The 13,914-nt window shown below is 36.3% G+C and overlaps 1 protein-coding gene across 1 annotated transcript; it reads right to left on the bottom strand.

Moving 5' to 3' along the window:
- Nucleotides 1-9,110: 9,110 nt before the first annotated feature.
- Nucleotides 9,111-12,011, bottom strand: LOC132091896 (homeobox protein SIX6-like). The gene is made up of 2 exons (XM_059497981.1): nucleotides 10,926-12,011; nucleotides 9,111-9,715 (listed from the first exon to the last, which is right to left on the bottom strand). Exons 1-2 carry the CDS (start codon nucleotides 11,495-11,497, stop codon nucleotides 9,550-9,552), a joined length of 738 nt encoding a protein of 245 aa, XP_059353964.1. The 5' UTR covers nucleotides 11,498-12,011; the 3' UTR covers nucleotides 9,111-9,549.
- Nucleotides 12,012-13,914: the final 1,903 nt, after the last annotated feature.

Genomic DNA, 13,914 nt, shown 5'->3' with positions numbered 1-13,914 from the left:
GTATATAGTATGAAGAGTTCAGATGCAAAAGCCTCTAATTGCCATCTGAAATTTTCATCTAAAATTAGGATTTTTATCAGGCTCCTATATTTATGTTCAGTTATTTCACTTTAATAGCCAGGAAAAGGACCTGCACATTGCCATTAAAGTAAAATGACTCAACCTATAAGTGCTGGATAAAAATCCAAATTTTAATTGAAATCCACGCACTCCCATTGACCAATGACAGTTTTGGGCGGCCATCTGCAGTGGTAAATCTGCTGCTAATTACAAATAATAACACTAAAATTAATCACTACCCCAAAATTAAAGCATTTATTTAAAAATCCAGTAGGCTAATCCATCCAGTTGTCCGACAAATGGGAAGTGTTTCACTATAAATCCAATCTCTGATTCGACAGTTGCCAAGTTTAAGTTTTTGCTTACGTTTAGTTGGTTCTTGTTTAGTTAATATATGGTCTAAATTATGTTAATTTCACAAAAATATTAAACCCTGAAACCGTTTTACAAGAATAAATTCATATTAGCCTACTCGTAAATGACTCGATCTCATATTTATTTTTTATTATTGTTTTGTTGTTGTTTGTGCTAAAGGCTAATCAAATCAGCAAAATCTAAAATGTGTTCATACTGGTTCTGCTCTAATTGAGCTGCTAAACCCAGAGTTTCTTTCCAATAGCTTCTAAATTCTTTAGGAATCCGAGCAATGGTGAGGGCAGATTAAAAACAAGATTGAACAGCAGAGGGCGCTAAGCTCTAACAAAGACAAACATAAAGTCTTTATTGTCTCCGTGTTTAAGAGAAAACACAACAGGCCTATATTCCCTCACAAAGCACCTGCTCCTTTTCAAAAATAAATCTTTATTTTTTATTTTTTTATTTTTTTTTGCATTACAGAGTTTACCTTAATAGCCTGTTGTATTTTTTAATTTGCATTGTGCTATTCCTCTCTTCAAAAAAGCAATAAAGAGAATGTTCAAATTAATTAATTCTGTGCAAATTCGCTGCACAGTGGTAGATTTTCGACGCAAAAAGGGCAAACGTAGGGCATTTTCTGATAAATAATTGCAAAGTAATTATTTTTCCACAAAAACACCCGAGCCACTTTAACTGTAAAAATCATAATAACATCGTATGTTGTTCTTTAAATCAATGTAAAACCGAGTATTACAATAAAGCAGCTAGAGATCAATGTGAAATACGTCTTTGTATTTTAGTCAACAGAAGGATCTTTAACAATCGTATACACCATGTTTTTCCTTATTTTACTCGGACCATGGGACGCTAGGGATGCTTGCTTTGATGCATCACACCACCCAGCATCATTAAGCCATTTGAGTTGCAATTAGTCCATTGTTTGGGTACTTGCAACGATAATCGTTCTGTTAATGTATTAAGACGGGATAAGAACACATGGATAATGTGATGGTATTTATATAAAAGATACTTTGGCTCTTCCACACTTCATTTTAGTAAAGGCAATCAATTGCATGCTTTGTGGCCTTGAGCACGACAAATCTGCATATTGTTATGTTCACAAAAACCCATGGAAATTGTTAAACAGCAGGAATCCTCAAATACCTCATTTAGTTTTAGTGAATGCAAGTCTCTGCTCAATTTAAATATTGAAATTTAGAAAATGAACATTTCATTGGGGCCAGCTAGAAGCGAAGATTTTTTAGTAAAAAATAAATAAATAATAATAATAATAATAATTAGGCTTCTAATGATTAGTGGCTAATTAGTGGCTGCTAATGATATGAGGAATACACATTCCTCATACTATTCCCACACACATACACACACATTATTTACAGCCTATATCTTTCGATATTGTAATAAATATGCTCTGAAAAAGTATTCTTGAAGCACGTAGGGGAGAGAGCACCCCCTTAACCCCAACAGAGCTTTGAAGAGCTCACTATTGTTCCAGTTTGGTTTGAGAACCGGTCATTACCGCTGATTAGCGCTGAAGAGTTTGACAACCTTATTGACTGTCAAAAACACTCTTTTCTCCAAATCTTTCCGCTTTTGTCCCTTTGCAGTGTGCTCTCCATTCCCCAACCACATTTATGCCTCTTTTTTCCTTCAATAACAACGTGTAAGCCAAGGATTGACAGACTTTAAACATGTTTGTCCTTCCTTCTCACAACAAAAGTGGCATTAAAGGAATTTAACAGTAATACAGTAGGCTAATTCAGTTTTTCTGTAAGCAATTAAAGCACAAACAAATAAGTAAATCAGTAAATAAATTATAGCATTCGGTTGTGCATTTTATAAGTTTTCGATGCTTTTGATCTCTAGCATGCTCGTTTTGATACCGAGGCGCTTCGCCCTCTCGTTGACCTTCTCCTGTCAGAAAACATTGCAGGACGGTACACCAGGACTTGTTAGGGTTCATAAACCGTCCTCGGAGAGATACGAGGAGCAAGAATTAACTACAGTGACAGCTGCAGAAACCAGAGACCAGAGTTATTTATAAAACCCCTACTGTAACATTTCAAGTCAGCATCCCTCCTCAGACAAGTGCACTTATTAACTGGTGCCACTCATCATGTGAGGAATCTATGCATTTGCCATGCCAAGAGAAAAACAATCCTGAGAATGCATGAAGAGACTGTGCACAAGCAAAAAAAAAAAGAAAGAAAAAAGGCCATTAATCAATAATATAGAAAACAAGACAATAAGATTACTTATTCCCTCATTTTCCATCAGTGCATCTGTAGTGGGATCAATTTTGTTTTCAAGACCAGTCACTGCATCATTTATGTGCTGCCATACAAGGAGCGCTAAAGTCACATGCCATCTGGGCTGCAGGTTTGAGGTGAGTCTCTATGCAAAATAATAATAATAATAAAAAAACCTTCTGTCACTCATTTTACAGCTTTCCATTAAAATGCATGAGTGGGCTATATATGATTGTTTAGGGGAGTCATGGGATTATCTAGATCTGTGCATCACTTGTTTCTCGTTGGTTTTTTAGTGACAACCCAGCCATTGTGTTTTTCATTTGTTTTTTTTTCATTTTCATTCAGGCCTTTTAATTGTCATAGGCCTATCTGGCTGAATGTGTGAGTAGACGTAGTTGCTAGTCCATACAGTCAGTATGTGAAAAACTGTTCAAATATCATAAAAAATAAATTAAAAATATGGATGTAAAGTGATTTGCAAGCTTCCATTTGCACACCAAGTTAAATTTCCACAAGTCAATAGTTAATTAGTTGATCTCCATCTTTTGGTCATAACTGTGCATTACACAAGAAAGTCAGAGCTTGGAGTTTCTTATATTGGATCATTCTAGGTATGATCAAAGTGACGAATTTAAGATGCAGTGTGTGATCAAAGTGACGCACAAATCATGTAGTTCATAAAGTGTTCAGACTGAGAACTTAATTGTCGGAAAAACGAAATAACGCAAGCAAGGACCAGGTTTGTTTAAGAAATTGCAGCATTCTGCTATATTTGCCGCTATCTAGTGGACAGAGTTTGTATAACAGTCCATTCGCGACAGTGGAAAAAGTTAATTAGTGATGCATCATAAAACAACACAAGCAAGATCTGATAAAACGAACTCCAGTTATATACAAAAAATAAGAACATCCATTTTATATTCACGAATAACCTCATAAGTACTTTTATTTTAAATAAATATATCGTAAAATAGATAATGCCTTTTTCTTTGTTCGATAAAGAGCACATAGGCCTACTTATTTAGTAACTGTACCTTTAATACGTAACTGATATGTTAAATATGTCTGGATTTATATTTGATTTCATTTTCACAGTAGGTAAGTCTGTTCTGCAGATGAATGCTGGAGACCGTACCTTTTCTAGTTGCATTGATCCCTCTACTTCGGATGACAAAAATGGTACACTACAACAAGAACGGTTACTAACAATACCTATGTTATCGACTACACCAAGGCACAATAATGTGCGTAGGCTGCTGTGCACGTGCTGCAATTATGTCGTCTGCCACTTTAAATGCTCGAGCCCTTTACAGCAGGATGGATTCTGATTGGCTGTAAGAGTTTTAATCATTCTAAATCAACCCAAGTTGTGCCTTTATAGTTATACTTGTAATATGAACTCTGCTATTCTTTTAAATTTAGAACGATTTTTAATCTTTATCGATGTAGTTGTTGTCGTTCTTTGTGTGAACAGGTCTTCAGTCAAATGCAAATCATTGCAAAAAATCATATAAAGATTGCACAGGCACTGGCCATGGTGCTGAAATTGTGAAATTGTACAAGACTAATGAGCTACAACAATGGGGAGAACAGATTTACAGGAAAGCAACAGTCATTCACAAATAGCCTATGGTGAAATAAAAAAGAACAATGTGATTTTGCCTTGCAGTATGAGGATAATCGATACGTATATGTAATATATCTGGAACTACAAGAGTTTGTTACTTTTTAGCCCCATAAATAATATTCTAAAACTACATTTGTAATTCTTAAGATAACCTTGTCTTTCTTCATGAGATGAGAGCTATAGCACTGAGAGGACAAGGCCATCATAGTATTAATTGAAATGAATTGCTATTTTAATCATAACATAAAACTGAAAATGACATAAGGAATGGAAATTCATACAAACTTATCCGACATCTGAACCCATAATGTTCATATATGTAAAAGTTTTCATTTTGCAACAGTTGTTAATGTTTTTTTTTAATTAAAATGTAATTTTCAGACAGATCTAAATTAATATATGTCCAATGGAATAAATGTAACAATTACTGCTTCTGAAAAGTCAAAAATAAGAGGAGCAAAGCAATTCACTAAACGTGTTTATTGCGATTTATTGCCATCTATGGCCAAAACGAAAATTAAATATGAGGAGGACGTCTTGCACCAGGGGGCGTATTATAAAAAAGCCTACATATACAAGTCATGGACAAATGTTTTGGCAGTGACATAAATTTTGTTTTGCAAAGTTTGCTTTGGTATTTGTATATTATTTTTCCACATGCATTCTATGGTATACTGAAAAACAATGATAAGTATAATACGTTTTAAAGGCTTTTATTGGCAAAAAAATAAAATAAAAATATGAGTCAATATTGATAGGGCTGACCCTTGTTCTTCATAACATCTGCACTTCGCTCTAACATGCTGAATATTAGCTTATGGGCCAAATCCTGGCTGATGGCGATCCATTCTTGCCTTATTAGTTCTTGGAATTGATCACAATAGGCTTCTGCTTGTACACTCGCCTTTTGAGGACTGACCAAAGGTTGAGATTGAGATCCGGGGAATTCCCTGGCCACAGATTCAAAATTTCAATGTAATACTCTTTGAGCCACTTCTTTATCGCTTTTGCTTTGTGACATGGTGCTCCATGTTGGAAAATGCACAGATCATCACCATATTGCTCATGGATCGTTGGAAGAAGTCGATCTTGCAGAATCTTTTAATTCCATTCTTTATTCATGGCAGTGTTTTTGGGCAGAATCACAAGAGAGCAACTTCACGCATGAATGGTCTCAGGATGCTTCACTGTTGGCACAACACAGGACTCATGGTAGTGGTCACCTTTTCTTTAATTTATTTTGCAGATGTCCCAAACAGTCAGAAGAAGATTCAATAACTTTACAACAGTCTTCTGCTGTCCAATTCTTGTACTTCCTGCAGAATTTCAGTCTGTCCTTAACTATTTTCTTGGAGATAAGTGGCTGCTTTGCTGAAATTCTTGACACCAGGCCGTTGTCCAAAAGTCTTGGCCTCACTGTAGGTACAGATGTTCTCACACCGACCTGCTTTCATTCCTGAGCAAGCTCTGCACTTCTGGAGACACAATTCTGTAGCTGACTCCTCAGGAGGAGACGTCCTGGCTCCAGGTAATATTGTTAACAAGAACACAATGATTGGAAGCGCTTCTTCCCTCCTTTTAGCAATCAGTCTGCTCTTACAATCTAATTAGTATGCTAGTGATTTCACCTACTCATTCACACTTTCGCATGTTCTGCTGGTATGATTGGTCAGTTAATGTTAGCTGGTCATTTTGTGTCAGGATCAAAAAACAGTTAAATTTGTTTTTTGTTTAGTTTTTTTGTGAAAAGTTTTATTTTTTTGGCCAATTAAGCTTTTAACAATTACTTAAAATGCATCTGATCACTCTACACAATAATCTAGAAACAATGATAATAAACACAACAGCTTAAAGACACAACATTTATGTCACTGCAAAAACTTTTGGCCATGACTGTATATAGTATGAAGAGTTCAGATGCAAAAGCCTCTAATTGCCATCTGAAATTTTCATCTAAAATTAGGATTTTTATCAGGCTCCTATATTTATGTTCAGTTATTTCACTTTAATAGCCAGGAAAAGGACCTGCACATTGCCATTAAAGTAAAATGACTCAACCTATAAGTGCTGGATAAAAATCCAAATTTTAATTGAAATCCACGCACTCCCATTGACCAATGACAGTTTTGGGCGGCCATCTGCAGTGGTAAATCTGCTGCTAATTACAAATAATAACACTAAAATTAATCACTACCCCAAAATTAAAGCATTTATTTAAAAATCCAGTAGGCTAATCCATCCAGTTGTCCGACAAATGGGAAGTGTTTCACTATAAATCCAATCTCTGATTCGACAGTTGCCAAGTTTAAGTTTTTGCTTACGTTTAGTTGGTTCTTGTTTAGTTAATATATGGTCTAAATTATGTTAATTTCACAAAAATATTAAACCCTGAAACCGTTTTACAAGAATAAATTCATATTAGCCTACTCGTAAATGACTCGATCTCATATTTATTTTTTATTATTGTTTTGTTGTTGTTTGTGCTAAAGGCTAATCAAATCAGCAAAATCTAAAATGTGTTCATACTGGTTCTGCTCTAATTGAGCTGCTAAACCCAGAGTTTCTTTCCAATAGCTTCTAAATTCTTTAGGAATCCGAGCAATGGTGAGGGCAGATTAAAAACAAGATTGAACAGCAGAGGGCGCTAAGCTCTAACAAAGACAAACATAAAGTCTTTATTGTCTCCGTGTTTAAGAGAAAACACAACAGGCCTATATTCCCTCACAAAGCACCTGCTCCTTTTCAAAAATAAATCTTTATTTTTTATTTTTTTATTTTTTTTTGCATTACAGAGTTTACCTTAATAGCCTGTTGTATTTTTTAATTTGCATTGTGCTATTCCTCTCTTCAAAAAAGCAATAAAGAGAATGTTCAAATTAATTAATTCTGTGCAAATTCGCTGCACAGTGGTAGATTTTCGACGCAAAAAGGGCAAACGTAGGGCATTTTCTGATAAATAATTGCAAAGTAATTATTTTTCCACAAAAACACCCGAGCCACTTTAACTGTAAAAATCATAATAACATCGTATGTTGTTCTTTAAATCAATGTAAAACCGAGTATTACAATAAAGCAGCTAGAGATCAATGTGAAATACGTCTTTGTATTTTAGTCAACAGAAGGATCTTTAACAATCGTATACACCATGTTTTTCCTTATTTTACTCGGACCATGGGACGCTAGGGATGCTTGCTTTGATGCATCACACCACCCAGCATCATTAAGCCATTTGAGTTGCAATTAGTCCATTGTTTGGGTACTTGCAACGATAATCGTTCTGTTAATGTATTAAGACGGGATAAGAACACATGGATAATGTGATGGTATTTATATAAAAGATACTTTGGCTCTTCCACACTTCATTTTAGTAAAGGCAATCAATTGCATGCTTTGTGGCCTTGAGCACGACAAATCTGCATATTGTTATGTTCACAAAAACCCATGGAAATTGTTAAACAGCAGGAATCCTCAAATACCTCATTTAGTTTTAGTGAATGCAAGTCTCTGCTCAATTTAAATATTGAAATTTAGAAAATGAACATTTCATTGGGGCCAGCTAGAAGCGAAGATTTTTTAGTAAAAAATAAATAAATAATAATAATAATAATAATTAGGCTTCTAATGATTAGTGGCTAATTAGTGGCTGCTAATGATATGAGGAATACACATTCCTCATACTATTCCCACACACATACACACACATTATTTACAGCCTATATCTTTCGATATTGTAATAAATATGCTCTGAAAAAGTATTCTTGAAGCACGTAGGGGAGAGAGCACCCCCTTAACCCCAACAGAGCTTTGAAGAGCTCACTATTGTTCCAGTTTGGTTTGAGAACCGGTCATTACCGCTGATTAGCGCTGAAGAGTTTGACAACCTTATTGACTGTCAAAAACACTCTTTTCTCCAAATCTTTCCGCTTTTGTCCCTTTGCAGTGTGCTCTCCATTCCCCAACCACATTTATGCCTCTTTTTTCCTTCAATAACAACGTGTAAGCCAAGGATTGACAGACTTTAAACATGTTTGTCCTTCCTTCTCACAACAAAAGTGGCATTAAAGGAATTTAACAGTAATACAGTAGGCTAATTCAGTTTTTCTGTAAGCAATTAAAGCACAAACAAATAAGTAAATCAGTAAATAAATTATAGCATTCGGTTGTGCATTTTATAAGTTTTCGATGCTTTTGATCTCTAGCATGCTCGTTTTGATACCGAGGCGCTTCGCCCTCTCGTTGACCTTCTCCTGTCAGAAAACATTGCAGGACGGCAAAACCAATCACACGGGGTGGTTAACGCGTCTGGACACGCAGTAAGCTATCAGGTTAAACACACCACTATAGCCTACATTTACCGAATACTGGCTGTGCGTGCACCAGGAATACTAGAGTCAAAGGCAAAAGTTCAAGTGGTTTGTCTGCCTAAAAGAATGGTGAATGCAGACACAATGCATTCAAATATGCTACTAAGGCTATACGAAATATGATGCCCGGTCTAAAATATGAGATGAAAAAACCCAACACAATTTATAGGCCTAATAACTAAATAATAATAATAATTTGTAACTTATCAACAAAATGGTTATCGGGGAAAAACAAAACAAAACATGAATTTAGTTTAATATTGGTAATTGATGAGAATAAGTCTGTATGGTTACTTTGAGCATCAAAGTTTTATTATAATAAGTCCTTTATTCACTAAAATCTTCACTATCGGCGCACATGCTCTAAAACGCGATCGTCTAACATCGAAAATGACCAGACTTGAAATGACCAAGCAAATAAAAATGAGATTCTATAAGTGCAACAATTTAATGCGTAAACACCTTAGAAAACCCGGGAGGTCAAATGTTTCACCATGAAGTCCTTTTCAAAATTAACAAAAAGTGTTAAATATCATTTCCGTTGGGGCACATATTTGTTTGAGGCAATTGATTACAAAAGTAGATAGATTTTTTTTCCGCGTTTGCCCCCACTTTGCTCTCACAAAAAGATAAATACATTTTAATGATAAAGCATTCCATGAATCCCAAGATTCCAGGCTGGTGTAACAGCCTTAAAAAAAAAAAAGAATAAATAAAATGAAAAGCAATAAAAACACGACCTTTGATACGTTAAGGCAGGCACTAATGTGCTTGTTTATCTTGCTGATTGTCTGTCTCGATTTCCTTCGTATGTGTTAATTTTCTCATAGTCTTCCCGTATAGCCCCTCGGGCCGGTTCGGTGCGATGTTAGATGTCACATTCGCTGTCACTTGAAGTGATGGAGATGGCCGACGCAGCGGCTTTGCTCGACAGGCTCGCTTCTGGACTCGACGCGTTCCCCAGTCGGTCTACAGCACCATCCTCTCCAGTTAGGGACCGAACCGAGCCATTAGACAACACCTGCTGCTGGAACCTTCAAAAAAGAAAAAGGATGGTGTTCAGATGAAGGATTTTCTAGTAAAACTCTTTTAAATAAATTCAGTGGGTTGTGTGTCGATTTTTCTGTATTTTTATTGAGGCTAATAAAAACGTGCAATTAATGTAAGAACACGTAACTTAAGATTAACTAGGCCTATAGAAATAAAAATACTGTAAACACTATGGAGGAAATCTATAAACGTAGCCTATTGTGAAATGATGTTCCGCTTATTCCCGGCTCCAGGTTTAGCCAGCTACTAACGGAATGCCCCGGAAGAACACGACATGAGATGCTACAGCCAATGCGCGCAGCTGTTGTCTAGAAATATGTTATCTGGCTTCCTTTAATAAAATGAATGGCAATGTAAAAAAAATAATAATAATAATCTTAGTTTATTGGTCTAAACACGTTTTAACCATAGGCTGATTTTAAAACGAGCTATGCCTAAAATTATAACGGTTGTGATTCAATATCACCCAATTTAACGTTGTTAATAGCATATCCGCTTTTAAATGTAAACTTAAAACAAAATACAGAACACAATTTGACAGAGGTAAATTATTTTTGTCAGAAACGTTCATTATTCGCTTTACTGCAGCGAACACCTTGCACAACAAAATAAAAAGCTTATTGACATCACGGTAGAAGTTCTTCAATTCACAGCTGAACTGTCGAAATCAAGCTTAGTTATTGGCCTAAAAAGTATCGTTTAATCTAGGCTGTATTTTTAATTCTATCGTTAATTGTTATTTCGCATATCAAAAAGGACTTTTACCCAGTGATGTAGACTAGGCCCAAACCATAATTACACACACAAAAGCTAGCTAATGATTTTTAGTCAAGTAACAACATTTTGTAGCAACATGTGACGGCACTTATTATTATTATTTTTCAGTAATAATATAAATAATAATAATAAAATTAACAAAAATAAGTCCAGGAAATGTCGGCTTTAAAACAAACAAACAAAAACAAAAACATACAGCTAAAGTTACAAATACTAATATTTGGTGAGTAATCGATCTTTTCGTTGGTTTATTGTTGACACGTGACAGTAGGCAATGTTATGCTTTAGCCTATAGCCTTTCCTTTATTAAATGTGTATATTTCATTTAGATTATATATTTTAGTTTATATCCATTTTATAGCTAGAATATGAAATATTTGCTCAATATGGGCCCCATGATTGAAATGGGAAACACACCTGTTTTTAGCGGCTGCGGCTCTGTCCCTTTGTCTTCGATTTTTAAACCAATTCCCCACTTGAGTGGGAGTGAGTCCCGTAGCTTGTGCAAGCTCTCTCTTTTTACTCGGATTCGGATAAGGATCCTGGAGGTACCATTCTCGAAGTAAATGCCGGGTCCTTTCTTTAAAGCAGTGCGTCTTTTGTTCTCCATCCCAAATTGTTTTAGGCAGAGGGAACTTCTTCCGTACCCGATATTTGTCCACTGGCCCTAGCGGGCGGCCTCGTAGCTTCTCTGCCTCCTGGTAGTGTGACTCCAGCCAAAGTGCTTGCAGTTTGGAATGGGACTCTTTGGTGAACTTGTGGTTCTCCAGAATGTGGTAAAGATCGCGGAAATTCCCAGTGTGGAAGGCTACGATAGCCCGAGCCCGCAGCACAGACTCATTTCTGTTGAGCACCTCGCAGGCAGCGGGTGCGACGGGCAGCGACCACAGGAATCGGCCGAGACGCTCGATGTCTCCGCTTTCTTCCAAAGTCTCGCATACCCCCGCTACCTGCTGGGGACTGAAATTCAAAATTGGCAACTGAAACATGAAGGCTTCTGTTTCCCCCTCGGAGTCCTCTCTACATCAAGCACAGTTCCGTGCTTTATGTGGCTCTTCTCTTTCTCCCACAGTCGAATCCAGACAAAAAGGCAATTCCAGAATCAGCTGATGAACGTTAGATGATGTAAAGAAATAGAGATCTGTCGCTCGGACGGTCTGAGGCTTCCTCGAGAGTTCGAGGGCACGAGCTTGTAGCACAAGAATGATGGTTTTGAGGAGGGAAAAAAGACGTGCCGTCCGCTTCTGATTTTCTATTGGACTTGGCAGTTTGGTTGCGTGGTTTCGCCTGTCAATCACTGTCAAAGGGGGGAAATCACGCGGAACTGAGCTCGAGTAGATTTCAGCACCTCCCAGACCTCGACAGCGCCTTTTAGAATGTAAACATCAGCGACCTCTGCTTTTACCGAATCCCCGCGAGTTAATTAGCCTGTACTCGACTGCGTATTTTACGCAGATTTTAAGTTAAGTTTATGCGACGTTAACTAGCCTACTTTCTGAGAATTTTAAAGTTGTCTCATCTAGCACGAAATGTTATATTTAAGCTGTCACTCGTCGGCCTTTTTATAGTCTTAACACAGGGGAGGACATGATTGGCTTTTTATCGTTCTGAACAGGCGAGCACAGACGTTTCCGACGCGTGAATGTTCGGATTAAAATGACAAATGACATTAAATAAGATCATCCGTTAGTTGTGTGGATTTTCCGAAAAGAAGTGAGTCGTCCGCCCCGGAGTCTCGCTTGTGAAGAATTATGGCCGCTGACACAAAAAGGAAACAAATTAAGAAAGATTCGTTCAGTTACGCAGTCAATGATATGAGTTCGTAGACATCTGACAGCTCAGCGCAACAGTCACAGGCCTGTCAAATTTAATATTGCGCTGTTTAGGATGAAACGAGTCTTAACTGGACAAACCATCCCGCCTTCCAGCTGCACGTGGACACGAGTCTGCTGATCTCTGGTAACCAGTAGGCTAAAGACTATTAACAGCTTACATAAGCAGTTATAATCGACCATTTCAGCAAAAACTAGTCCTATTTTAAGCAAATAATTTCGTCCTAGGTATTTTAATTGCTTTTTTTAATTTATATATATTTTGATTAATCTAAACTGTTCTTATATCACAACACTTTGCATTAATGAAATATTCTGAGTTAATTTGGGAATTAATCAGGATTTGCAATATCATAAAAATTGTGGTAGGCTATCAGCTGCAGCTCGCATTAAATAAGAAAACGCATGGATAGCGCAGATGGTTTGAAGTGTCGGGTCAGATTATTTCACGGCTGGCTACAGTGGAACAGTTCATTCTGACGGAAAGCCCCTGATATTATTTTCACAGACCCACACATTTCATTTGAAGAAAATCCTTCGGGCCCCTTTTTGCATGATGTATGAGTTGCCCGTATCTCCGATTTTAGAATTACCGTCTGTGTAGAGAAAGCTGCTCATTTTTCATGCACTGCAGTCATGACACGGAGACGGATTCTTCTTTACAGCATCAAGATTCGCAAAATTTAACCTGCACACCATTAACAACAAGTTACATTTACATTAACAAGAAACAAATATCTGTAAAACTGATAATAATAATTCTAAAAAATAATTCAGCTAAAACAATAACAAAATACTATTTATTTATTATTTAATATTTCATAATAAAAGAGGCATAAATAGCATAAAAAGCAAAAATTTAATCAAATCTATGGACCTCGGATGCATTTATTAATTACTCAATTATTCATTAATATTTAATATTTAACTAATTTTAAAAAACAGAAACTTTTTAAAACAAGAGAAAATAGATAAGAGAAGCCCCTGTATTTTACTTTTCAATCGGCTATATTTGTCTGGAAAACACTGAAGGTTTCATCAGAGATATTTTGGTTTTAGGGTTTGAATTGGCCCGTAGGCTACTCCACACCGTGGGGCCGTACGAGTATATGAAACAGGAAAAACGTTGTTTTAGTGGCCTGACAAGTTTAAGCTTTTAAACATTTAAAGGCCGATTCATATTTAATGGTATGTCTTGTCATTTTGAAAGAGCCAAACAATTGCCTTTGTGTTGCTCCAAAAAGCGTCACGGTGGCCTATACGTTCAGCTGTGGAAAGAAGTTACAGACGTTCCTGCAATTACAGATTTGATAATATTTTCAATTGATATTTCGAGTGATTCAGTATTTTTTCAGTGTTGAACTTTTGATGGATTTAAGTAAGTGATTAAACTAAAAAAGTGTAATTTGCAGTCAAATGCATAAGCTCATTATTTAAACAGCTTTTTAAGGGTTTTACATTTCTATTAAGTGTTTACATTTCTGTTATTAATTGTATCATTCTAATCAACGGGAAAAGTGTAATACATTTATATAGAGTGATTCATGTAGACATATAAATTTATATATAGTATG

This window comes from Carassius carassius, chromosome 18 (genome assembly GCF_963082965.1).
Source record: "Carassius carassius chromosome 18, fCarCar2.1, whole genome shotgun sequence".
NCBI classification, from domain to species: domain Eukaryota; kingdom Metazoa; phylum Chordata; class Actinopteri; order Cypriniformes; family Cyprinidae; genus Carassius; species Carassius carassius.
Note: the sequence above shows the minus strand (reverse complement) of the source record. Positions and strands in the feature narration are given on the sequence as shown.

Excerpts from the sequence above, each read along its gene's own strand:
- LOC132091896 (XM_059497981.1), bottom strand. The coding sequence starts at position 11,497 with ATGTTTCAGTTGCCAATTTTGAATTTCAGTCCCCAGCAGGTAGCGGGG. Across the intron at positions 9,716-10,925 it reads GCCGCAGCCGCTAAAAACAG|GTTCCAGCAGCAGGTGTTGT; the intron begins GTGTGTTTCCCA and ends TCTTTTTTGAAG.